Raw genomic sequence first — 24,091 nt, 5'->3', positions numbered from 1 at the left:
CTAGGACCTTGGGAGATCAGGGTTCAAATCTCCACTCAGATATGACCTTGGGCCAGTCACAGCCTCTTGATCTACCTCAAAGGGTCACTGTAGGGATTAATTGAGGAAGGCGTGAACCATATACTCCTTGGTGAGATATAAAGGCAATAATTAAGCTCTTCTGCTTAGCTGCTTAAGAAAGCTGGAGGGGCCAGCCAGATGGAGTTGCCAGTTGCCAACTGTCGTCCAGAGATCTCTGCATGGTCGCAGGTGGACCTGCGCCATTTGCAAAAAGTCCCTGGGGAATTACTAACACTGTGGTTGGTCACTGGGGGAACAGAATGTTGGGCTAGACAGTCCTTTGGTCTGATGCAGCGGGACTCTTCTTATGTGATAGGATCTGACCATAAAAAACCCCCAGCTGTAATAGGCTATCTGATGCCAATCATTTGTCAGCAAGAAGAAGCTCATGGCTGAGGATGCCTCAGGTTTCTATGCCCTCGTGCATCTTGGAGGGATTCAGGATGGAAGTTTGGAGGGCCTGTGCATGCTTCTGTAGATATTCCTGCCCATTGAAATGTCCACATCCGAAGATTTATCCTAGCAGCTGCAATTAAGATTAAGTAACGGGTGTTGTAGTGCAGCAGCTAGGAAGAAAATAAAGTAAATGATTTATGAATCGGAGACGTGTCCTCGTTTTGCACCCCTCTGCTCTTCTTGCAGGACTGAAATCTTTTCCTCCCTGGGATTTTCGCTTGACGATTTCAGGGACCCTGCGGCAATTAATTGTGCCTCCTTTTCTCCAGATCCCAAACGGCATTAAAGGGACAAGTTGATAGACCAAAAAGCACATTCCATCTGGGAAGGAACTGTTCCATCTGCTTGTGAATCACTGCGATGCGCATAGCAGCTGAAAGTGGGGAAGGGAGACTGTTCTCCTGGACAGCTATTTTCAGTTTTAGCAAGCTCTTAACAGCGCTGCCAGCCTCTTAGCGGGGCACCATCTGTATAAAAGCCTTTCTGTTCTGCCTGGTGTGCTCCAGCAAACTGAGCACCTCCTCTGCTGCTCAGGATAGCTAATAGTAGTACGTGTCCCTTTCATGCAGAATACACTTCTCTCCATTTAAAACATCTTTACAAGCAAGAGACGGGGAAATCCTTTAGCCCCGAGACCTTAGCTTCCACCAGTCATTATAGATGGCATTCCCCCCACTATTTTTTTATTCATTTTATAGCACAACTAAACAACACAAACAGAAAAACAAACAATACAAACAAATTCTTGTCTTATCCTTATTTTTTCTAAACATTGTTAGGCAAGCTTCCCCAAGTCCCCCCATCCGATTTTCATTTTACCTCATCTTTAGCAGTTTACATATATCATAATTTCTAGCCCTTTTTTATCACACTTGCTTTTACCATAAAAATCTTTTTATCACTTACAAATAAAACTACTTTAAAATACACTATCTTCTACTTCTAACCCTACAGCCTATATCCACTTCCAGAGCTATTCTAAGATTTAAATATTAACATATTTTTTTCAAGTATTCTTTAAACTTCTTCCAATCTTCTTCCACCGTCTCTTCTCTCTGGTCTCGGAGTCTCCCAGTCAGTTCGGCAAGCTCCATATAATCCATCATCTTCATCTGCCATTCTAATTGGTAAATCTTGTTTCTTTCAATTCTTCGCTAGTAATATTCTCGCAGCTGTTGTGGCATACAGAGAAAAGTAACATCCTTTTTGGGGATTTCACCCCCCATTATAGACGGCATTGGTTAAACAATCACTGCCCAAGTTAGATTGGAGTTACTTTGCAGATGAAAGTGGTCTGTAATGGTTCTAGGGGTTGCTTGTGTGTAAATCAACGCCACCCTTGGCTGGTTGCCTGAACGAACCCTTTCTGTCTGGACAGCCACTCACCCGTGGCTGTGTCAATCGCTGGCAGAATCCGTTAGTGGGCGTTTCTTGAACTTCTTCCAGCAAAGAAGCTCTTTGACGCCTAGTCTCCGCCTACTTTCCCTGCGCGGAAGCCTTCTGCGCAGGGAGGGTGTGGGCATCGGAGGACCCGGGCTCTCCTCACTGGTTCCCGGCGAGGAGTCTTGGAGCCACCTCGCCGATTCCCCCATCTGCCCCCCTTCTCCACTGGTGTTACGCTGATTTCCTTCCCCAGAAGATGTGCTGCTTCTCTCCCTCCCGGGATGCTCTCCGGAACCCCTCTGGAGCCCTCCCTCTCCCTCTGGCTCCGATGGCAGTTCCCTGACATGGTCAGAGGCTTGATTTGTTCTGTTGTCCCAGGAGACTGTTCTACATCTACTGGACTTACGTAATGGGTGACTGTTTCTTAACGGTAGTTAAGAGAAGCTTCTTGACAGTCAGATCCTACTGCTTGCTTATTTGCTAGGGGAAGGGGCCATAGCTTAGTTGAAGAGCACCTGTCTTGCATGCAGAAGGTTGCAGGTTCAATCCTTGGCAGCTCCCGGTAGGGATGGGAGAGTCTCCTTCCTGAAACCCAAATAGTTTGTGGTGAGGGATGGGACTCCTGAGGAAAAATTCTTGCTCTAAGTTGACGGACTGTGAAGTAGCTCTCTGCATCCTGGCTGTGTGGCTGCACACAGTGCACACACATAAACACTGCACATGTCTGCTGCATCTAACTAACATGTTTCTCATCAGCCTCTGTATCATTTCAAAATGGGTGAAAGCGAAATGACTTTATTTTCATACACCTCATACCTGGCATTGCTTGTGAAGTCTTAAAAACCAAAAACCAGTGCAGTTTTGAGTTCAGTGACTAAAGTTTGTGCCTTTGTGAAAAGGCTCAGTCTGCCATCTTGATTCAAAATGGCGTCCGGTGGTATCCAAATCCACACAGAAAATCTGATCCTAAACCATCACACAGAATTTGGTTGTAATATATTAAGACCCTGTCCAAATGCGTAGCTGGCAAATGAACAACTTTCCAAAATTTATATTAGATGAGATATTTTTTTAAGGTGTGTATATCTCTTTCTGCACACATACACCCAAACTTTGCTTTGAACGATAATCACATGTGTTTTGTCGCTTAGCATGTTCCACCAGCGTTATTCTTCTCTTTTCCCCTCAGAGCAAATTGACGCTTTAGCTGATCAGCGCATAGTCCATGTTGCCTGTGGGGAATCTCACAGCGTGGCCCTCAGTGACCAAGGCCAACTCTTTTCCTGGGGGGCAGGTAGCGATGGACAGCTGGGCCTCACAACGGCAGAAGACTCGGTGGCTGTACCAAGGTAATTGGAGCGGTTACCAAACGCCGTGCTTTGCTATGTAGCTTGATACCAGCGGTGTTCAGACTAAATAATCCCTTGTTGCTTTTTAGGGTGTGTGTGTGTGGAATGAAATTCTACGCACTGACTGGGCATGCACCCATACCCTGCTGAACTTTATAGTACTACAAGGGACCCTAAATGTGCATATTAGCACACCAATGCACATGTGAAGGGGAAGGCGATGGCACATTTCGCCTCCTGTCATGTGGAAGAACTGTGTGCCTGTACATTGGCGCACGTGTGGTGGGAGAGTAGCTGTGCAATCCTGCAACCCCTTCTCACTGTATTTTAATGTGTGCTTGAGTTTGTGGACGCACCTCTCCTCTTAGTCTCTCGTATTTGCCTTCTCTACTGTTGCCTTGACCCTGGACCAACATTTTGGACCAATGGGCACACTGAATTTTGAGAGAACGCTGTGGGCATTGGACACAAAATGGCCGCCATGGAGGTGTGACATTACGCAGCGAATTAGACAGCACATGCATGGTGCATCTTTTCCCATAATTTTCTTTTTGTACTTGAAAAGGCTCCACCTGTTGAATTTCTGCAAGCTTCTGTTCAGCCTGCAGTAGAAGTCTTTACTCTCCAGTAGTTTTATGTGTTCATTTGCACTGTGCGCTCTGGTACAATCTAAAAGTGCACCAGAGACCTTAATTTAAGAATCTCATCCCTAAGGTGATGCAAGAGCCAGGCATAGTTAGAACACCAAATGAGAGGATACTATAAAAAGGCTATTTTTATCTAAAGCTCCTCTTGTTGTCTGCACTGAACTGCAGTGTTTTAAAAAGCAAAGCCATTTTTGCTTAAGCTTCCAGATGATGCGTTCTAAACTGTTTAACATAAGTTCCCTTCATAACGACACAGTTGTTAAGACTAGAGGTATTATTTTAGTGTGTGTTTCTGCTGTTATGTTTTGTTGTTTTAAAAAATAAAATAAATGAATTGTTTTGCTGTTTTAGGTTGATAAAAAAACTGAATCAAGAGATGATACTTCAGGTCTCCTGTGGCAATTGGCATTGTCTTGCTCTTGCAGCTGGTATGGTAATATTAACTTATAATAGCTAAGCTTTCTTTTTTAAAAATTTTTATTTTATTAACGTTCTTAAGTCACATATGTATACATTATCATATTACATTACAGGGCATATTATAATATAATTTCCAACATGTATATAAAGTTTATATACCAAGTTTATGTACCTAAAGAAAGAAAAAATAAAATAAAATAAAAAACAAAGACATAAAGCCATTTCAAAATAACATTTGTACCAACACTATGGACTTCCTGTCAATCTCATTGTATAATCTTTTTTTACAAATGAATGTACTCTTATTATTGTTTATTTCTTTATATTTTATCTAGTACATTCCTATATCAATATGTACCTTTAATGTTGTTTCTCAACTCAATTTCTCTCCAATGTCAATCGAATGCTAGCATAGATAGTGAACCTTTATTATATTTTTGAACATATATTTTATATCTATCCCATTTTTCCATAAATTTTTGTTCTGAATTGCCTCTCAGGCTATTTGTCAACTGCGCCATTTCAGCAAATTCTTGTAGTTTATTATGCCAGTCCATTATTGTCGGGGCTGCTTCTTCCTTCCACCCTTTTGCCACCTCTAATAGCTAAGCTTTCTTACTAGTTCTGCAACATTACTATTAGTAGTATTAGTAGTAACAATTATGTTTTAGATTCTGCCTTTCCTCCCAAATGAAGTACAGTTGTACCTTGGATTCCGAACATTTTGGTACTTGGACATTTTGGCTCCTAAACGATTGAAACCCAGAAGTGAGCGTTCCAGTTTGTGAACGTTCTTTGCAACCCAAATGTCTGATGGGGCTTCTGCGGCTTCCGATTGGCTGCAGGAGCTTCCAAACTTGGGTCTCCAGCTGGGTTTTTTTGAACTACAATTCCCATCATCCCTGACCACTAGTCCTGCTAGCTAGGGATGGTGGGAGTTGTAGTCCAACAACAGCTGGGTTTACTGCTTAGCCGTTTCTTCTCCCAAAGAAGGCAAGGCAGTGAAGGCTTAGAATCAGAGTTTCCCTTCTCCTAAATGGGCTCCCTTCCCAGGGTGGCGAGCCCCATCTGCTCCTCACCTCCCTCTACAACATGGGCAGAAACCACCTTCTTGACCACTGGACCCGCTATTGGTCTCATCTGTTCAGTCCACCGGATCCTGTCTTTGCATGCAAGGAAAGTCCCTCACTCACTGAGGGTTTGAGACCCATTGGCTATCCTCACCTGGTTTAGCCGGCCAGTTGAAGCCATTCCCGGGGTGTGGCATGCTGACAGCTCCTAGGAGCTACAGGTGAGCTTGAGTGCAGGGTGGGGACCAAAGGTGGATGGAGCACGACGTGTCCCTCACCAGAGGTACTACCCCTCTCTTAACACCTCATACACTCATTCTGTCAACACGCTGTAATATAACAGGGGGTTTATTTTTCTGACCGCTGTCAACCTGTGTCTTGGTTTCTTTTTTTCCAGATGGACAGTTCTTCTCCTGGGGACAGAACAACCACGGGCAACTTGGGCTGGGCAAAGAGTTCCCCTCCCAAACCAGTCCTCAGCGCGTCAGATCGCTTGAAGGGATCCCTTTGGCCCAGGTGGATGCAGGAGGGGCGCATAGCTTTGCCTTGTCTCTCTCCGGAGCTGTGTTTGGTTGGGGGAAGAACGCCTCAGGACAACTGGGCCTGAGTGATGAGAGAGGTAATTCAAGCAGTCGTCCGTAGACATTGACAATTTTTGTTTTTGGAATTATTCTTGTGCTGCTCACCCAACGTGAAAGGAGACCTATGCTTATTAGTTTTAAGACGTGTAGACTACTTTTCGTTCCTTGGTCCCACGGGGCAGCTAATTTGATTCTAGCCCAGCTTGGTTGCCGAATTAAATCACGCTGTGATACATACTACAGTGGTACCTCAGGTTACATACTCTTCAGGTTACAGACTCTGCTAACCCAGAAATAGTGCTTCAGGTTAAGAACTTTGCTTCAGGATGAGAACAGAAATCGTGCTCCAGCGGCGCAGCAGCAGCAGCAGGCCCCATTAGCTAAAGTGGTGCTTCAGGTTAAGAACAGTTTCAGGGTAAGTACGGACCTCCGAAATGAATTACGTACTTAACCCGAGGTAGCACTGTACTACTACTACTACAACAGCAGCAGCAAAAACAACAACAGTTAGTTAGTTAATAAATTAATTAATATGCTGCCCATCTGTGTTGGCCTCCAACAAATGAAACACATTAAGCACAGTAAAACATCAAACATTAAAAAAGCAATTCCTATACTGGGCTGCCTTCAGATGTCTTCTAAAATGTGAACAGAGTTTGGCTGTATCTTGTGTGACCTCACTGCTTGGCTTTGGGAATAGTATACGTAACTGAGTTGATGGCAACAGGTTATTTTGTTAGTCCACTTCTTTAGCAGCTTACTTTAATGATTATTATTATATATATATATATGATCTATATAATAATCTTATAGGCTGAGAAACTGAGTTTAAGAGACCAAGACTTGCCCAGAGCTGCCCTGTGAGTATTGCAATATTTCACAACCTCGTTCTTTGTTTTCTCCAACTGCAGACCGGGAGTCTCCCTGCCACGTGAAGCTCTTGAGGACTCAAAAGGTTGTCTATATCAGCTGTGGGAATGACCACACAGCAGTCCTGACAAAGGTAAAGGGAAAATCCTTATTAAGCATCATCAGGGGTACAGGTGGAGGAGACAGGAGGATTACTTGCAGGTTTTGAGTTTCCACACTTCCTATAGCACCTCCCATCTATGACTAGGCTGCTTTAATGAAAGCAGTATTCTTCTATAATGAAGAGAAATATTCCAGAATGCTTCTCCCTCACCACTGAGAAACTGTATGTACTGTCCCTTGGGTGCACACCATCTGTCTGCTTTGACTTGTTTTTAATTTGTCTGCTAGATCTAAAACGTCCTCCTTTGTCACTTCTGTCTGACTTAGTTTTTATGACCTCCACAGAGACATTGGTTTGGGTGTGGGCATCTTACTGTAATGCTTCTGTCCATTAAAAAAACCAAAACTAAATCAACAGCTGCCTGAGGATAAAGACAAAACAAGCACACCCCAGAGGTAGAATAGGTCTCCCCTTCTTCTTAGATTTATGTATATTACTTAATAATACTTCTTTTTCTTCTTCTACTACTACTATTCATTATTACTGTGGTACCTTGGTTCTCAAACGCCTTGGTACTCAAACAACTTGGAACCCAAATACCGCAAACGTGGAAGTAAGTGTTCCAGTTTGTGAACTTTTTTTGGAAGCCAAACGTGCTCCGTTTTGAGTGCCACACTTCTGTTTTGAGTGTTACTCTGAGGTCTGTCTGCTTTTGCTATTTATTTTGTGTTTTGGTTTTTGTGGCTTTTTTCTTTCATTTTTGTGACTGTGTGGAATCCAGTTCAGCAACTGATTGATTGATTGATTGATTGATTGTGTGACTGCAGTATGTTGTTTATTGCTTTCATTTTATGGATCAATGGTCTCGTTAGACAGTAAAATTCATGTTAAATGGCTGTTTTAGGGGTTCTTTTAAAAAGTCTGGAACGGATTAATCCGTTTTGCATTACTTTCAATGGGAAAGCTCGCCTTAGTTTTGAAACTAAGCTTGGGTTTTGGAACGGACTTCCGGAACGGATTAAGTTTGAGAACCAAAGTAGCACTGTAATATTATTAGTACCTCACCCTTTTGACTGGTTGCCTCAGCCATTCTGGGCCACTTCCAAAAAATATAAAAGCATAATAAAACATTAAAAACTTTCCCACATAGATAGTTGTTTATTTCCTTGACATCTGATGGGAGGGCATTCCACAGGATGGGCACAACTACTGAGAAGGCCCTTTCCCTGGTTCCCTGTAGCTTCACGTGAGGGAACCACCAGAAGACCCTCGGAGCTGGACCCAGAGGCGAAGCAACCTGCTCCTGTACCCAGAGCGGCGCTCATGCCAGAGGGCTTGGTGCACCACTGGGGGCTGGCCACCGAACAGGGGTCGGCATTTTGTCCCCCCGCCTTTGTAATGGCACCCCCTTGGAACGCCCCGGCTGGACCTCAGTGTCCAGGCTGAACCATGGGGGTGGAGATGCTCCTTCAGGTATACAGGGCCGAGGCCCTTTAGGGCGTTGAAGGTCAGCACCAACACTTTGAATTGTGCTCGGAAACGTCTTTGGGTGCCGGCAAATAACGTCGTTTGCTACTGGAGATGATCTTTGAAATTCCTATGGCCGCCTGTGGTTTGGCTGCAGGACTTGAGCACCGCTAAAGCAGCTTTCCTGTTCAGCTGGGCAAACAGCCGGTGCTCTTGTGAGTTCTCTAAGTGGAACTATTGTTATCTGCCCTTTCTTTGCCAGAGTGGAGGGGTGTTTACCTTCGGCTCGGGCTCCTGTGGGCAGCTTGGCCACGATTCCTTGAACGATGAAGTCAACCCCAGAAGGGTCCTGGAGCTGATGGGCAGTGAGGTGTCCCAAATCGCTTGTGGTAGGTGAGTGAGTGCTTTGGTTCTTCCTTCGCAAGTGTGTGGCGCGGGGGACAGGGGAATGGTCAGCCTTGCTTGCCCCCTAGCACAGTAGAAACCGCAGCAGCTGGAATCTGCCGGGCTCAGAGTAGGATAATGGCGCTGCACGTTCTTTCATATATCTTACATGTTCTCTGTACTGTGGTACCTCGGGTTACAAACACTTTGGGTTACAGACTCCGCTAACCTGGAAGTAGTACCTCGGGTTAAGAACTTTGCCCCAGGATGAGAACAGAAATCGCGCGCCGGCGGCAGTGGGAGGCCCCATTAGCTAAAGTGGTACCTCAGGTTAAGAACGGTTTCAGGTTAAGAACGGACCTCCGGAACAAATTAAGTTCGTAACCAGAGGTACCACTGTATATAAATCTGTGCTTAAATTAAGTGGCCATTGCTGTTTTATTCTTAAGAGCTGTTGCAGCGAGAGGTTAGGATGCGCAATGGCATCCCTGAAAGCTGCAGGTTCGTATTTGGAATTTTGAAGACAGCTCAGTGCATTTCTTTATATCCGTTACGGCCAGATACATACGAGGGTGGAGGGTGGGAAAAGTAGTATACGGAATAAGTGTTTAAATTGTAATATGGTTGGGGGAAGATAGTATTTATTGTTTATTCAGTTTATATCCCACCCTTCCTCCCAGAGGAAGCCAAGGTGGCAAACTGATCCACAGCTTTAAACAAAGCATTTTGTTCCAAAACATTGGTTTTATTCCTGCAGTGTGGTGAGAGCCAGTGTGGTGTAGTGGTTAAGAGCAGTAGTCTCGTAATCTGGGGAACCGGGTTCGCGTCTCCGCTCCTCCACATGCAGCTGCTGGGTGACCTTGGGCCAGTCACACTTCTTTGAAGTCTCTTAGTCCCACTCACCTCACAGAGTGTTTGTTGTGGGGGAGGAAGGGAAAGGAGAATGTTAGCCGCTTTGAGACTCCTGAAGGGGAGTGAAAGGCGGGATATCAAATCCAAACTCTTCTTCTCTTCATTGCAGGGGGTTGGACTAGATGAACCTTGGGGTCCCTTCCAACAGTTCTATGATTTAAAACATTCCAAAAACAAGAGTTAAAAGCTTTCCACCCTTTGATCCTGGGGCTGGCAGGAACCGTTTTTTCCAGCCACCAAATGTATGCATAAAGATGAATGTTTTCCAATCCCTCTTGACAGTTAATAATGAAAGAACAAAACACTTTCTCTACTCCATTATTTTTTTTTACTGATTTTATTCCTGCTTTTAAAAAAGCAACTGTAAGCAGAAATACATATCTGTGCAGACTCTTATGAACTTTGCAATATTTTTGTTCTGTTGTTTGCAGGCAGCACACTCTCGCCTTTGTGCCTTCTTCAGGAATTATCTATGCATTCGGCTGTGGAACCAGAGGCCAGCTGGGAACTGGACACACCTGCAGTCTTAAATGTCCGTCCCCAGTCAAAGGCCCCTGGGCAGCTCACAATGAACAAATCTCTGGTAGATCAGGTAAGTTGTGACTTGAACCAGAAGCAAAGCTGAGATTCTGACACGTGCTCAGTGGGTGTAGGCGAAACCAGTAGGTGTAGGTGAGACCAGTTGAGACCAGTCAGAGTGCAAGTAAGCCTGAATATGCTGCTCTACCTTAGATATCGATCAAGCCATTACATTGCTTATTACTGATGTGTGTCATGTCCTTCTAGATTGTGAGCCTGAGAGCAGGGGGGCTGTCTTAGTGCTGATTTTTGCAAGCTGCTATGGAAAGGGTTTTTTGTTTGGTTTTTTGCTAAAGGGTGGGTTATAGTTGCCATAAATAAATAAATAAATAAATAAATAAATAAATAAATCAATCAATCACACATTTGTTTCTGAAGCAGCAAATTGATAATGCCCAAGCTTTACCATCTGTTGGGAATGTTGAAGAGTGACAGCTAGTGTGCTGTCACTTATTTTTCTCTCTGTGCTGACAAAAAAGAGTCCATTATGGATGAGAACTTAAGGACTCCATCTGCACTAAACATTTAAAGCAGTGTTAAACCACTTTTTAAAATCAATTTTTTAATTTGATTTTCAAAAAAAAAAGAAGAAGAAAGAAAAAGAATAAAGTTACATCAAAATGTCATACACATTCATGTATTGAGATTACTCTGAATCTTCTGACTCTCCCCTCCCCCTATCCTATCCGTGGGTCCTCTTAATTCTGTTTTCATCTGCATATCAATATTTCTCCAAGTTTTTCATCATCCTAAATTATCTGTAGTTTCTATTACATTACAAATGTATTTAAAATCCTGCTAATGTTTTGACCTGTTTGCAGTGATTTTGTACATACGTTATAAACATTTCCCATTCTTTTTTAAAATTTCTTGTCTTCTTGGTCCCTGAGCTTCCCAGTTAATTTTGCCATTTCGGCATAGTTCATCAACTTGATCTGCCATAGTGTTACACCACTTTAGACAGCCATGACTTCCCCCAAGGAATCCTGGGAACTGTAGTTTGTTAAGGGTCCTGAGAGTTGTTAGGAGACTCTTCACATGCAGAAAAGCCAAGTTTGATCCCCTGTGTCTCCAGTTAGGAATGGGAACGACTCTGGCCTGAAACCCTAGAGAGCTGCTGGCGAGCAATGTAGACAGTACTGAACCAGACAGATCATGGGCCTCCCTTGGTGTAAGCCATCTTCCTGTGCTCCTGCTCTGCACTGTGTCACAGTATGCCAAATAAAATTGAGTCTTCAGCTAAGCTTCAGAAGAGCATGCTGCTTAGAGGAGACAGTCCGCCATTTCACAGTTTCTGAGACAACAGTTAATGCAGCAAAGAGAAAGCAGTGGTATAAATTCTAAATAATGTAAATTAAGAACATTGTCTTAAAAAATAGCGAATGCCTTTGGTCTCTTGTCTTTTGAGTTGTGCCAGGCAGACAGCCACTCCAAAGAGGCATTATGATCTATAGCATGGGTAGTCAAACTAAGGCCCAGGGGCCGGATGCGGCCCAATCGCCTTCTAAATCCGGACCACGGACGGTCTGGGAATCAGTGTGTTTTTACATGAGTAATATGTGTCCTTTTATTTAAAATGCATCTCTGGGTTATTTGTGGGCCTGCCTGGTGTTTTTACATGAGTAGAATGTGTCCTTTTATTTAAAATGCATCTCTGGGTTATTTGTGGGCCTGCCTGGTGTTTTTACATGAGTAGAATGTGTGCTTTTATTTGAAATGCATCTCTGGGTTATTTGTGGGGCATAGGAATTTGTTCATATTTTTTTTTCAAAATATAGTCCAGCCCCGCACAAGGTCTGAGGGACAGTGGACCGGCCCCCTGCTGAAAAAGTTTGCTGGCCCCTGAATAGCTTTTGTGATCCTGGTTTGCAAGGGAAAAGGAAGTACGTAGGGTGTTTGTGAGTACTGCGCTGTAACTAATTTGCTTCGTTCTTCTCCCAACAGATGCGTGTAAATATTACATTGTTAAACATATCTTCTCTGGAGGAGACCAAGCGTTCGTGCTTTGCTCTGAAACAGAGGTAAATAGGGGCCACGGCTGGTAGGGATGTTATTTGGCTGCTTCTCCTTTCTTCCCCGAGTGGGCCTCAAACTCATGCACTTCTGATAAGAGGGTATGCGAAGGAAAGGCAGGTCCCATATATGACACAACTGTAACATCAGTTGGCTTGGACGAACACTCCAGCATTCAGTGACAGGACCAGAAATGGACAGGGCAGGAGAATGAGATGCTGTCCATAATGAGGTTGGAGAGGACATCCAAACAGTCCCCGGGGAGGATGGTTCTTGGAGCTGATACATATCATCTCTGTTTAAGTTATCTAGTTGTAGGCATGGCCTATTCTGGGGTGGGGGTGGCGCATGGTAGGAAACCCCAGCCAAAAGGGCCTCCCTAGAGGGAAGCTCCCCTCGCATGTTAACAAAAGCTGTAGTGAAGCCCCTCCAATCCCACTTGGCGAAATCCGCGTTGAGACCTACCTCCTTTTCCAGAATTCTCAGCCAGCGGATGATTTCCGGGCCATAAATCAAAGTGACTACACCTGTTTGATTAATGACGATACAATAGACATGTGGAGACAAAAGCTTTCGGAAAAGAACAATCCTAATTCAGTGAAGTATGTTCCTTTTTTGCTTTTCTGACGCACTGTTCAGTATTTCTTCCTTGTGGCTTCGTATGAAATCTTCATAGGTGTTCAAGGGTTGGGACGTAACCTCTGGAAACCGTATGGTTGCCCTTGGATGGGTTGGTATGGGATGTGCTTGAGCTGCTCCTCCTGTTCTGAAATGACCCTGTAAGCTCATCCGTGGCCTATAGACTCCTGTAGACCTCATTTTTTTGTCGTCTCCACCCCCGAGATGTGTGTGCCATAATTTCTGCCTTCCAGAGTGGAACTGAAAATCAGAATCCTTTTCTTGCATCATGTACCAGTGAATATGCTGTTCTCTGTTGGCTGCTGGAGCAGCGGCCTTGCAGCTCAGGGTAGACAGAGGGCCTGCTCAGATTGTTGCTTCCACTGAGTGGTGTGATGGCTTACATCAGATGCTGCAGAACTGCAACTCCCATCAGCCCCAGCAAGCATGGCCAATGGCCAGGGATGATGGGTATTGTAGTTCAGCAACATCTGCATGGCCAACATCCTTGGCTTACATCAAGCTGTCGATGGTGACTCTGCAGCTCTCTGCTGTAGGTGCGTTCTAGTGTTGAGTCAGAGTTTGTTTCCAAGTATCACTTTCCAAATTTCCCAGCTACTTGTTTAGTCGTCTTCTGCCAGGCTACAATACTTTATGGCATTTCTAAAATAGATGTGGGTGGTAGACCACACATGTGTAAAAGCCAGAGGCTATCTAAGGAGATGTAGACAGTCGTTTAGGCAACCATTGCCATTGTTTTTATTCTTTTTATTGCCAGGTTTTTTTTCTACTCTGAAATCCCTTTGCGATATTTTATGGGAAGTGATTCATAAATGGAATCAAATAATTTGCTGATGGGTTTCTGAAAGCAAGGAAATTCTAGGCACTTGTTTTTTGGGGGCACCAGAGGAAGCGACTTAACTTTTAGAAATACTTCACGATCTTCAAGTGAGGGCTAGTCAACTAGTTTCCCAAACTTGGTGAAAAAAGTTCAGTGGGTAGGGGAGCTGCTGCTGTCTGGATTTCTGTTATGGACTCCTCTGCATCACATGGATAATTTTCATCCTGTCTTCAGAGGTCCCCAGCAACATTTTGCAGTGGCCCTGAAGAAACCCCTCCAGAGATGGGCAGGTGGAATCCATGCTTTGAGTTGTTCGATTCAGTACTTCTGAGGCATGACACAATTGTCCCATGCTGAAGCTGCCTCAGTCAGCCTCCACAAGGCTGACAGTATTGAGGCTGGGTTTGGAATTCCCTTTCTCGTGCAGCTCCAAAGGGAGAACGGGCCACCTGATGTCATAGTTACATCGCGAGACTGACAGCTGGGCAGCCAATCTCCACAGATGTCACTTAGGCTACCCTTGCTGGTTCCATGATGATTTCACCTCAGAGCAAGGGCAATGGAACTCAAAAAGTAAATATACTATGTGAAAAACAACAGCGTGGCCATATAACCCATGTCCCTCTCTCTTCTTGTCCCTCCACTCTAAGCAGTGAGGTTGTGCAGATCCTGTCCTCGGCTGCCTGCTGGAACGGGAGCTTCTTAGAAAAGAAGTAAGTGCCTTAAACTTACATAGGGCAGGAGGAAACACAGGCTTAGTCCCTGCAGTGGTGACTCTTGATCAAGCAGATGTAAAGCGGGTAGCCAATGAGGTTTCAGTCTATGAGGGCCAGTGTGGTCTAGTAGTCAGGGTGTTGGACTAGGACCTTGGAGACCCGGGTTCAAATCCAGGGAGCTCACTGTGTGACCTTGGGCCCAACCATCATCTCTTAGCCGTTAACCTATGTCACAGGGTTGTTGTGAAAATAATACGGAGATGGGGAGAGCCATGTTTTTGCCAATTTGAGATCCAGAGGGGGTGGGGAAGGTGAGAATTAATTTTTTTTTAAGCAATAAGAAGTAGTTGGTGGCTTCCTGACCAAGGAGGGTGGAGGCATAGAAGAGGGGGAAATACTTGGACCCCCAAGACTAGCTGTTCTGCGAATCCTAGTGACGGTTACATAAGAGGCCTCACAGCCTAGGGCCAACCATGTGGAGGGGAGGAGGGACACTGCCTGACCAAGCAGCTTTATGTAAGATTTTTGACGGCTGATGCAGGCATAGAAAAAGCTCCCTGGCTGAACTTACATCCTGTCAGAACCAATTCTGTGTGCTGGCTCTGTACCCTTAGGATAACATGATCCTCCAGGCGCCTTGGAAGGAACCTTCTCGGGTCCATTGTCTGTGTTGTTATGGCAATGGTAGCTAAGGTATCAGGGGCTACGTTTAGCTCTCTATGCATCCTATGAGCTTTTAGCAGTCAACTGGCAAATACGATACGTGATTTAAATGGAGCTTCTTCCCCAAGAGGGCACCTGCTGTTGCACCCTCGGCAGCTAACTTAGCAGCATGTTTGTGCCGGGGAAGGAATTTGTGGTTGGCGTTTGGAGCACTGACGTGCTCACGGAACGGCACTTCCACCTGTAAAATGCTACAGACGTTGCTTGTGATGTAACGTCTCAAGAGCGTGTTAAGCTGCAGTTTTTTTGTTTTACTAGAAGGATTGCAGGTCTAGATTACTGGGTGTCGTCTTTCCTCGCTTCACATCAGCTAGAGAATCTCCAGCTGGATCTAGCAAACACTCACCTAATCTATCATCCTTTCCCCCACCATCAGGTGCTTCCAGAAAGCCAATAAACTGGGCATGAAAGCAATTTCCATTCTTTGCAGTTGGTATTCCTTTACAACTGGCATTCAGTTGGCAAATTGCTGCCGAACCTAAAATCTGCACATGGTTGCTAAATAAGCTGTGGTTTTATACAGCTCCCCCAGTTAATAAGGGGCAGTCAGATTCTGTGGAAAGAGTGCTAAAATTCTGCTGAGTGACAGAATTCTACTGAGAGAAGGTCAAATCCCTTGCATGGTTGTAAGTTGCTCGTTGGTCTTGCTGATACTCCTGATAAGGATCCATCTTCAACATAATAGGAAGTTTCTATGAGCAACTATTAATTACAGAGTCTGGAGCTGCGTATAGGTTAAGTAGCTCAAACGTTAATAATTACTGTTGGTAAATACATTGCACACCAGGAATATTTCTCCGTCTATCTCTCAATTTTCATTTTCGTTTTGTAGAATAGACGAACATTTTAAAACGAGTCCCAAAATTCCAGGGGTCGACTTGAATTCCACCAGACTGATGTTTGATAAGCTGATGACGTCCCAGCATTCCATCTTGCTTGACCAGGTGCAGACTTCAAAGGCGTTAAAATTTTTAAGCTTTATGCTTTGTACAGAGCTTTTGGGAGGAGATCATGAGAAAACTCGTAAGAGAGCAAAGCCACAACCTGTTCATTAGTATGACTCAGTACCGTCCTAAGGACATGCCTTGGCAAACATCTCGCAGGTCTTACCCCCTTCATGTGCAAAATACAAAACATTTTGCCTCAAGTGCCTGTTTGAAACCTGGATGCTGGTTCTCCTGATGAAGCCAAACTTTCCCAGTTTGGAATACAGTGGTACCTCGGGTTAAGTACTTAATTCGTTCCAGAGGTCCGTTTTTAACCTGAAACTGTTCTTAACCTGAAGCACCACTTTAGCTAATGGGGCCTCCAGCTGCTGCCGTGCCACCAGAGCACGATTTCTGTTCTCATCCTGAAGCAAAGTTCTTAACCCGAGGTATTATTTCTGGGTTAGCGGAGTGTGTAACCTGAAGCATATGTAACCTGAAGTGTATGTAACCCGAGGTACCACTGTACGGTGTGCAATCGCAAGCCAGATCTAAACGCTCCCAAATCTGAGCACGGTTTGTTGTACAGTGGTACCTCGGGTTACATACACTTCAGGTTACAGACTCCGCTAACCCAGAAATAGTACCTCGGGTTAAGAACTTTGCTTCAGGATGAGAACAGAAATCGTGCTCTGGCGGCGCGGCAGCAGCTGGAGGCCCCATTAACTAAAGTGGTGCTTCAGGTTAAGAACAGTTTCAGGTTAAAAACGGACCTCTGGAACGAATTAAGTACTTAACCCGAGGTACCACTGTAGTTGTTTGCCATGACACCACGGCACTCCCTGTCACTTTCCCTCCTCTCTTCCCAAAACCAAGCTCCAACACCTACTTTGGAGATCACTAAGTTTCACCATGACTTTGTAGAATTCCAAATACACTGGTTGAGTCTCCATTTCTGGAGGCCTGTCGAAGTTGCTCCTTTTGTGACTGGTTCATATACTTGGGTTGGCTCCACAGTGCCAGAGTTGAGCTGGAACAAACCTGTGTGGCTGCAGTAGAGCTATGTTTTGAGCCTCATTTCTTTCCCCCCTCTTTGCAGATCCTGAAGAGCTTCGAAAGCTTTTTGATCCCAGGGCTGCCCAGTTCCCCACCGGATGTTGAAGCCATGAGAATCTACCTGATTCTCCCAGAGTTCCCGCCGTTTCAAGACTCAAAGTACTATGTCACCTTAACTCTTCCCTTGGCGATGGCGATTCTGCGTCTGGACAGGAACCCCAGTAAAGTCTTAGGTAGGAGATGCACACCAAGTCCCGCCCCCCTGTTCTTCACACCACTTTTGCTCTCCTACATTGCTGTGGCCATTAACTAGGCTTGTAGGGTTGATGGGAATTTTAACATCCAGAGGTCCAGTTTTTCCCCATACCTGGTGTAAAGCGACTGCCTGTGGGGTTCAAGGCGTATTCAGCCACACTACCATAAACTAGGGATGGGGAACCTGTGGTTCTCCAGATATTGCCGAGCTGCAACTCTCGGCACCCCTGCCATCAGCTGTCTTTTCGTCAAGTGTGAAGCTTGACAAGCTTTTTGCACTACTTACTTGGGAATATAAGACCCATGCAGTTCAGTGGGACTTGCTCCTTAAGTGAACATGCTGAAGATCTGTAGGAATGCATTTATCAAACTGCAAATCTGACCCCATTCATATGCTGGGATTTTAGTGTTTACAAATAGTAAATATGCCTGTTAATAAATAAATAGTAAATATGCCTGTTAATAGGATCATCATAATGCTCCTGAAGCCTTGGAGGTTTTTAAGCAGAGGTTGGATGGCCATTTGCCATGTATGATCTAGTTGAGATCTGTCATGTTTGATCTAGATGACACTCCAACTACGATTCTGTGATTAAGCTAATAGCTACATGTTTTGCTTTGTTTTGCTTTGTGTAACCCTGTTTAGATAACTGGTGGTCTCAGGTGTGTCCAGGGTACTTCTTGAGGCTGGTGGATCTCTATAAAGGTGCCGTGGTTTACCTCTTGAACGGAAGAAAAACATTATTGATCCCTGTCTTGTATGGCAGTTACATCACAGCTGCTCTCAAGCTTCTGGAGAAACTTCATAAAGTAAGGAAACTGCGGTGGTTGTGTCCCTGTGCAGAGTGGCCGTTTTCGCACGTCATGTCAAACCACCATTTAACTTTACATGAATCGAGCCTCTGTGAGCACGAGAAAGACTCACGAACACCCCATCCCCTCTCCTGCTTATTTCCCGGAGGAGAAATAAACCAGGGTTCCGTTTCACTTCTCCTGTCTTGTCAGCAGCACACATGAACCAGGAATTGTGGTTTAGAAAGCAAGCCCACTTCAAAACCCAAGTTGGTTTCGTTTTAAATTGGCTAGGATGTAATTTGATTTTTTTTAAATAAAATTTTTATTGGTTTTTCACAATTTTTATAAACACAAACATTACACATTACAAACAAACAAACACATAAACAAACATGTATAATTTCGAATCCTTTTTTCTTAAACCTTATTTCACCGACTTCCCCATACCTCCCCTTTCTGCATCCCAATTTCCAAATTCGTTTCAGCAAATCCTGCCCCTTGGTTTTGTCAACTTTTCCCTTATTCTTTTCTTTTACTTAATCTTTTACAGCTGTAATCCCCTTTTTTCTAAAACCTCAACATTTTAGCATTCCTTAATTTTACAATATTTCTTAAGATAAATTTTAAATTTCTTCCAATCTTCATCCGCCGTCTCTTTCCCCTGGTCACGGATTCTGCCAGTCATTTCAGCCAGTCCCATGTAGTCTATCACCTTCATCTGCCATTCTTCCAGAGTGGGTAGATCTTGTGTCTTCCAATACTTTGCGATGAATATTCTTGCTGCTGTAGTAGCATACATAAAAAAGATTCTTTCTTTAGCACCAATTGGCCGACAATGCCCAAGAGAAAGGCCTCTGGTTTCTTAGGGAAAGTACATTTAAGTACCTTTTTCATTTCATTATATATCATTTCCCAGAAAGCCTTAATCTTCGGGCACGTCCACCAAAGATGATAAAAAGTACCTTCAGTTTCCTTGCATTTCCAACACTTATTATCAGGCAAATGGTAGATTTTTGCTAGCTTGACTGGGGTCATGTACCACCTATAAATCATTTTCATAATATTTTCCTTTAAGGCATTACATGCCGTAAATTTTATACCGGTGGTCCACAACTGTTCCCAGTCAGCAAACATAATGTTATGACCAATGTCCTGTGCCCACTTAATCATAGCTGATTTAACTGTTTCATCTTGTGTATTCCATTTCAGCAACAAGTTATACATTCTTGACAGATTCTTAGCATTGGGTTCTAACAGTTCTGTTTCTAGTTTTGATTTCTCCACCTGGAAGCCAATTTTCCTGTTCTGGGCTAGGATGTAATTTGAGCCACGTTTTATGGCGTGCACATAATGATCGGCCAAGAATCTATCAAAGCAAAACGGAATCCTGCTTTGTTCCTCTTCCTACCAACCCAAGAAGAGGGAGGGGAAGGGGAAGGGGGTGTGCAAGGCAAGCCCTTTGCATGGGCTCCTTAGAAAACGGTGCCAATCGTTGGTTCATCTAGCTCCACTGATTGGCAGTGGCTCTCCACAATTTCAGACAGAGCCCTCTCCCAGCCCTTTCTGGGAGTGCCACGTATTGAAATTGGGATCTTCTGCATGCAAAACATGTTAGTAATCACAATTACCATGCGTTAACCTACCCTTCAGTATCAATTCCCAGAGTTTGGGGCCGGGGGTGTCGCAGCAATTTAAAATCACAGCATTAAAAACCGTTCAAAACAAGTTACAGTCGCAGGAATAGGGTGGGCCCTAAAATCACCTATCTCAGGTGTCAAAAGTCAAGGTAAAGAGCTGTTTCTTCCACTATTGCATGCTCTACCACTGAGGCTCGGCCCTTCCCTTTTCCTGCTAGTGTTAATAGTGTTAAACTATGGTGTTGCCTTTGATGCAAATGCTGTCAACATGCACAGTGGAAGTTTGTCCTTGTGCTGGGCCCTTTTGGTGTCTAGGCTCAGACCACACCTTGTTTTGATGTACAAAGGTTGTGGTTGTTTTGCTATGCACCCGTGTAGGCTCTTCTGCAAAGGTTAAATCTCATTTGCTTTCATTATGCACCTAGTTCTGTGCACTGGGCTTGTGTTGACCACTCATTCCTCCGCTGTGACCTTTCTGTTCTCGGTGTTCCTTCTATTCCTAAACTTGTTCAGCACGTGTCTGTACTAGTACTGCTTGTAACTGACTTAAATGTTGGGTTTTCATGCCGTTTTGTTTGAGGGAACTGGTTATTATTCTGCTTCTTCAAATAAGTGTTTTCCTTCTTCTTTCCCAAATCAGGTAAATCAGAAAGTAAAACACGTAGAATATGACAAGTTTTATATCCCAGAGATTTCCAGTCTGGTGGATATCCAGGAAGACTACCTGATGTGGTTTTTGCATCAAGCTGGAATGGTAAGAGGTATCATGCAATTGTTTGTGAGGGGAGGGAACAATCCAGGATTTGCAGCTGTAAAGCTATGAGCGTTGTGTCAAAGTGGATCACGGTACAAATGCAAATTCCACTGTCGTTATAGGATTTTATTGTAAGTGGTCAGCGTGCATATGTAGCTTGTTTTCAAGATTTGGATGTCAGGGAAACATGGAAAGTTTAGGGATTATGTGGTCTCCCAGTAGGATCCAAGAGAGACGGGTTGATGTGGACATTAGAGACAAAGTGGTAGACGGCAAAGAGGAAAGAACAGTTGTTCAGGATATTGAAATCTCATGTGGAACCTTAAACTTGAGTTCCAAGTCTGTTTTCAGATCATTCTCCCCACAAGGGCTAGAAGCTGGGTCCCCCCCCATTTTCCCCATTTTTTTAAAAGAAAAAACCCAGCAATATTCTCAAAATAGCAAGCGTTTGTGTGTATAAGATATCTATACATGCATGCATGTAAAATATCTCCAGTGTGGGTAGTATAGAAACCAGGTGGGCTGCTAGGCTGTTTGGGGCAAACTATCTTCCCCATGTTTGGCATCCCATATGGTCTCAGGTATGGGAAACTTCAAGATGCAGCTAAAAATGCAGTTAATGGCCAAGATCCCAAGAACTGCAAGATTAGTTGTGTGTCTGGGGGACCTTTTAGAAATGTGTTTCTTGAGCAGCAGCTTCCTCCCCCACCCCAGTGTTGCATGACAAACTTTCCTTTGAAACGTGGGAGGGGGAGGCACTGGGAACTGAAGGAGAGACACCCTCCTGTTGGAGTAGAGGCCAGAGGAGAGGCCTAGGGCATTGGGTAGGAGCGAGTCCCTAACCAGCAGCTGAGGTGAGGTGATGGTGGAACTCTTGAGTCTTTAAGACGAGAGCCCTGAGCCAAAAGCAGGGTGGGGAGCGAACAAAAAGATGTGGGAGAAATGGAAACGCAGAAGGACTTGTCTGTGAAAGGAACACTGGACCCTAAATAAAACATATCCGGCACTTCTCTAGCAGGTTCTGTTCATTCTTGGTTCGAGGGGCATGAACCAACCTTCTCTACCAAATGGGTTGGGGTGGGTCCTAGAGCCACTACTCCACAGAGAGGCAGCTTGTGTGTGTGCATGTAGTTTGCAAACCACAAAAAGACCCATGAAATGGGCCAGCCTTTGTTTTAATCTAGTGCATGGGTAGGCAAACTAAGGCCCTGGGGGCCGGATCCGGACCAATCGCCTTCTAAATCCAGCCTGCAGACGGTCCGGGAATCAGCGTGTTTTCACATGAGTAGAATGTGTGCTTTTATTTAAAATGCATCTCTGGGTTATTTATGGGGCATAGGAATTCGTTAATTCCCCCTCCCCCAAAAATAGTCCGGCCTCCCACAAGGTCTGAGGGACAGTGGACCGGCCCCCTGCTGAAAAGGTTTGCTGACCCCTGATCTAGTGCTTATGGTGTAGAACTTGGACAGAGGAGCCACATATCTTATTGGGGGTGGGGTCAGCCACCCACATTATCTGCTCCTAAGCCTACCTCATATTGTTGTTTTGAGAACATAGGCTACCCTTTGGGGGAAGGATAGGATTAAAACATAACTGATGGTACTGCTCTAAGTAAAAGCTCACACATTATTCATTCTCTCTCTCTCTCTCTCTCTCTCTCTCTCTCTCTCTCTCTCTCTCTCTCTCTCTCTCTGTCTTGCCTCGTCCTTTTCCCTCTCCCCAGAAAGTCAGACCATCAATTATGCAGGTAACCATTCCAATTACTCTTGCCAAAGTAGTTCTCAGCAGAGGCCCAGGCTGCCACCGCTAAATTGAACTGCTCCTACTTTCCAGGATGCCGTGACTCTGTGCTCTTACCCTTTCATCTTCGATGCGCAAGCCAAGACCAAGATGCTGCAGACGGATGCTGAGCTGCAGATGCAGGTAGGCGGCCAGGTCTCCTCTTTCTGCCAATCCCAGCCGTTTTCATCCATGCATTTATTTATTAACATATTTTCTGCACTGACCTTTGCCCCCCCAAAAAACGGTCACAAGGGTTTTCCGTATTATGAAAAGCATTAATCAAACCCTTGAAACAACAAGGAAAACGTCACAGCATAATGAAAGTAGTATCAATTTTTGGGGAGACTTTTTTCCTTTTTTGGGGGGGAATTAAAAAATGGGATGCCAGATTTCTTACTGGCTCTTGATCTTCAATAACTTTTGCAAAATCTGTGCGGGAGGCACACGGCACACCCTTCCCCAGTCCTCCTACGTGGATATTTTTAGCAGGGAAATAGGCACTGTTTCTGGCCCAGTCAAGATATTTCCAAACACTAGGAAGGGGCAAAGCGAGTTAGGAGGGCATCCTTGCAAAGCAGCTGGTTTTACAGGAATGTTGTTTTCAGGAGGCAACACAGCACCACTTCTACCCCCTGCCCAAAGCGAATTGCCAGTAAACCCTGTTTCCACAGATACCACTTCCTCTATGCCAGGAATGGAGAACCCAGGGGCTCAGTACATTTGTTGTTTGTCGTTGCTGCTGCCGCTCTTGACTTTTGTATGTGGTTTTGATAGGTGGCCATCAGTGGGGCGAATCTGCAGAACGTTTTCATGCTCCTCACCCTTGAGCCCCTCTTGGCTCGAAGCCCCTTCCTGGTCCTCCATGTTCGTAGGACCAACTTGGTTGGCGACGCCTTGAGGGAGTTGAGCATCCATTCGGATATTGACTTGAAAAAGCCTCTGAAGGTAAGGCCCAGTGGCAGCTCCTCGCTGCAATAGTTTGTTTGGTGTTTGGCCCTGGTCCTCCTCAGTGAGGCACTAAATCTGTGTCTGGCCTGTATCACTTCAGTATGAAAGTGGCCGCTCACACAATGGAGTGCATATGAGTGCATTTGTTGTTGTTGTTTAGTCGTTTAGTCGTGTCCGACTCTTCATGACCCCATGGACCAGAGCACACCAGGCACTCCTGTCCTCCACTGCCTCCCGCAGTTTGATCAAACTCATGCTGGTAGCTTCGAGAACACTATCCAACCATCTCGTCTTCTGTCGTCCCCTTTTCCTTGTGCCCTCCATCTTTCCCAACATCAGGGTCTTTTCCAGGGAGTCTTCTCTTCTCACGAGGTGGCCAAAGTATTGGGGCCTCAGCTTCAGGATCTGTCCTTCCAGTGAGCACTCAGGGCTGATTTCCCTCAGAATGGAATATGAGTGCATATCCATATGTAATAAGTCTCCCCACATAGAAAAATTGCCTGATCTACTGAGGCCTTGCTCCAAGTTTCCCACAGCAAAGTGTACTGAGGTTTGTTCATAATTCTCTGGGTGCTGCTCCAGACAGAAGAATCACATTAAGACAGTAGGCAATAATAGCCACACATTTAAAGTAGTATCATACCACTTTAAACACCCAAAGGATTCTGGGAACTGTAGTTAAGGATGCCAGAATTGTTAAGAGACACCCCTGTTTCCCCTCAGAGCTACAATTTGCAGAGCAGTTT

General features: G+C 44.7%; 1 protein-coding gene and 1 long non-coding RNA gene across 5 annotated transcripts in view; one reads left to right on the top strand and one right to left on the bottom strand.

Moving 5' to 3' along the window:
• The window catches only part of HERC3 (HECT and RLD domain containing E3 ubiquitin protein ligase 3), a 60,261-nt gene that overhangs the window by 22,861 nt on the left and 13,309 nt on the right, over window positions 1-24,091 (top strand). For 2 of the 4 annotated variants that reach the window (XM_081206963.1, XM_081206964.1), the window contains exons 3-18: window positions 3,089-3,248; window positions 4,247-4,323; window positions 5,783-6,004; window positions 6,878-6,969; window positions 8,669-8,799; window positions 10,134-10,294; window positions 12,226-12,302; window positions 12,772-12,896; window positions 14,407-14,466; window positions 16,025-16,136; window positions 17,218-17,407; window positions 18,076-18,239; window positions 20,502-20,615; window positions 22,339-22,362; window positions 22,449-22,538; window positions 23,172-23,342. In XM_081206963.1, the coding sequence (XP_081063089.1) occupies window positions 3,089-3,248; window positions 4,247-4,323; window positions 5,783-6,004; window positions 6,878-6,969; window positions 8,669-8,799; window positions 10,134-10,294; window positions 12,226-12,302; window positions 12,772-12,896; window positions 14,407-14,466; window positions 16,025-16,136; window positions 17,218-17,407; window positions 18,076-18,239; window positions 20,502-20,615; window positions 22,339-22,362; window positions 22,449-22,538; window positions 23,172-23,342 (1,970 nt within the window). Of the gene's footprint in view, window positions 1-3,088; window positions 3,249-4,246; window positions 4,324-5,782; window positions 6,005-6,877; window positions 6,970-8,668; window positions 8,800-10,133; window positions 10,295-12,225; window positions 12,303-12,771; window positions 12,897-14,403; window positions 14,467-16,024; window positions 16,137-17,217; window positions 17,408-18,075; window positions 18,240-20,501; window positions 20,616-22,338; window positions 22,363-22,448; window positions 22,539-23,171; window positions 23,343-24,091 lie in introns of all 4 variants that reach the window. The other 2 variants (XM_081206961.1, XM_081206962.1) reach the window with 1 other exon arrangement.
• Window positions 13,666-15,567, bottom strand: LOC308594412. Its single transcript, XR_014011451.1, has 2 exons — window positions 15,041-15,567; window positions 13,666-14,297 (listed from the first exon to the last, which is right to left on the bottom strand). It is a non-coding gene; the product is annotated as an uncharacterized lncRNA (long non-coding RNA).

The sequence above is a fragment of the Podarcis bocagei genome (assembly GCF_964188305.1).
Source record: "Podarcis bocagei genome assembly, chromosome: 9".
In the NCBI taxonomy this organism is placed as follows: Eukaryota; Metazoa; Chordata; class Lepidosauria; order Squamata; family Lacertidae; genus Podarcis; species Podarcis bocagei.
The sequence above is the reverse complement of the archived record's forward strand: the minus strand, read 5'-3'. Positions and strand labels throughout refer to the sequence as shown.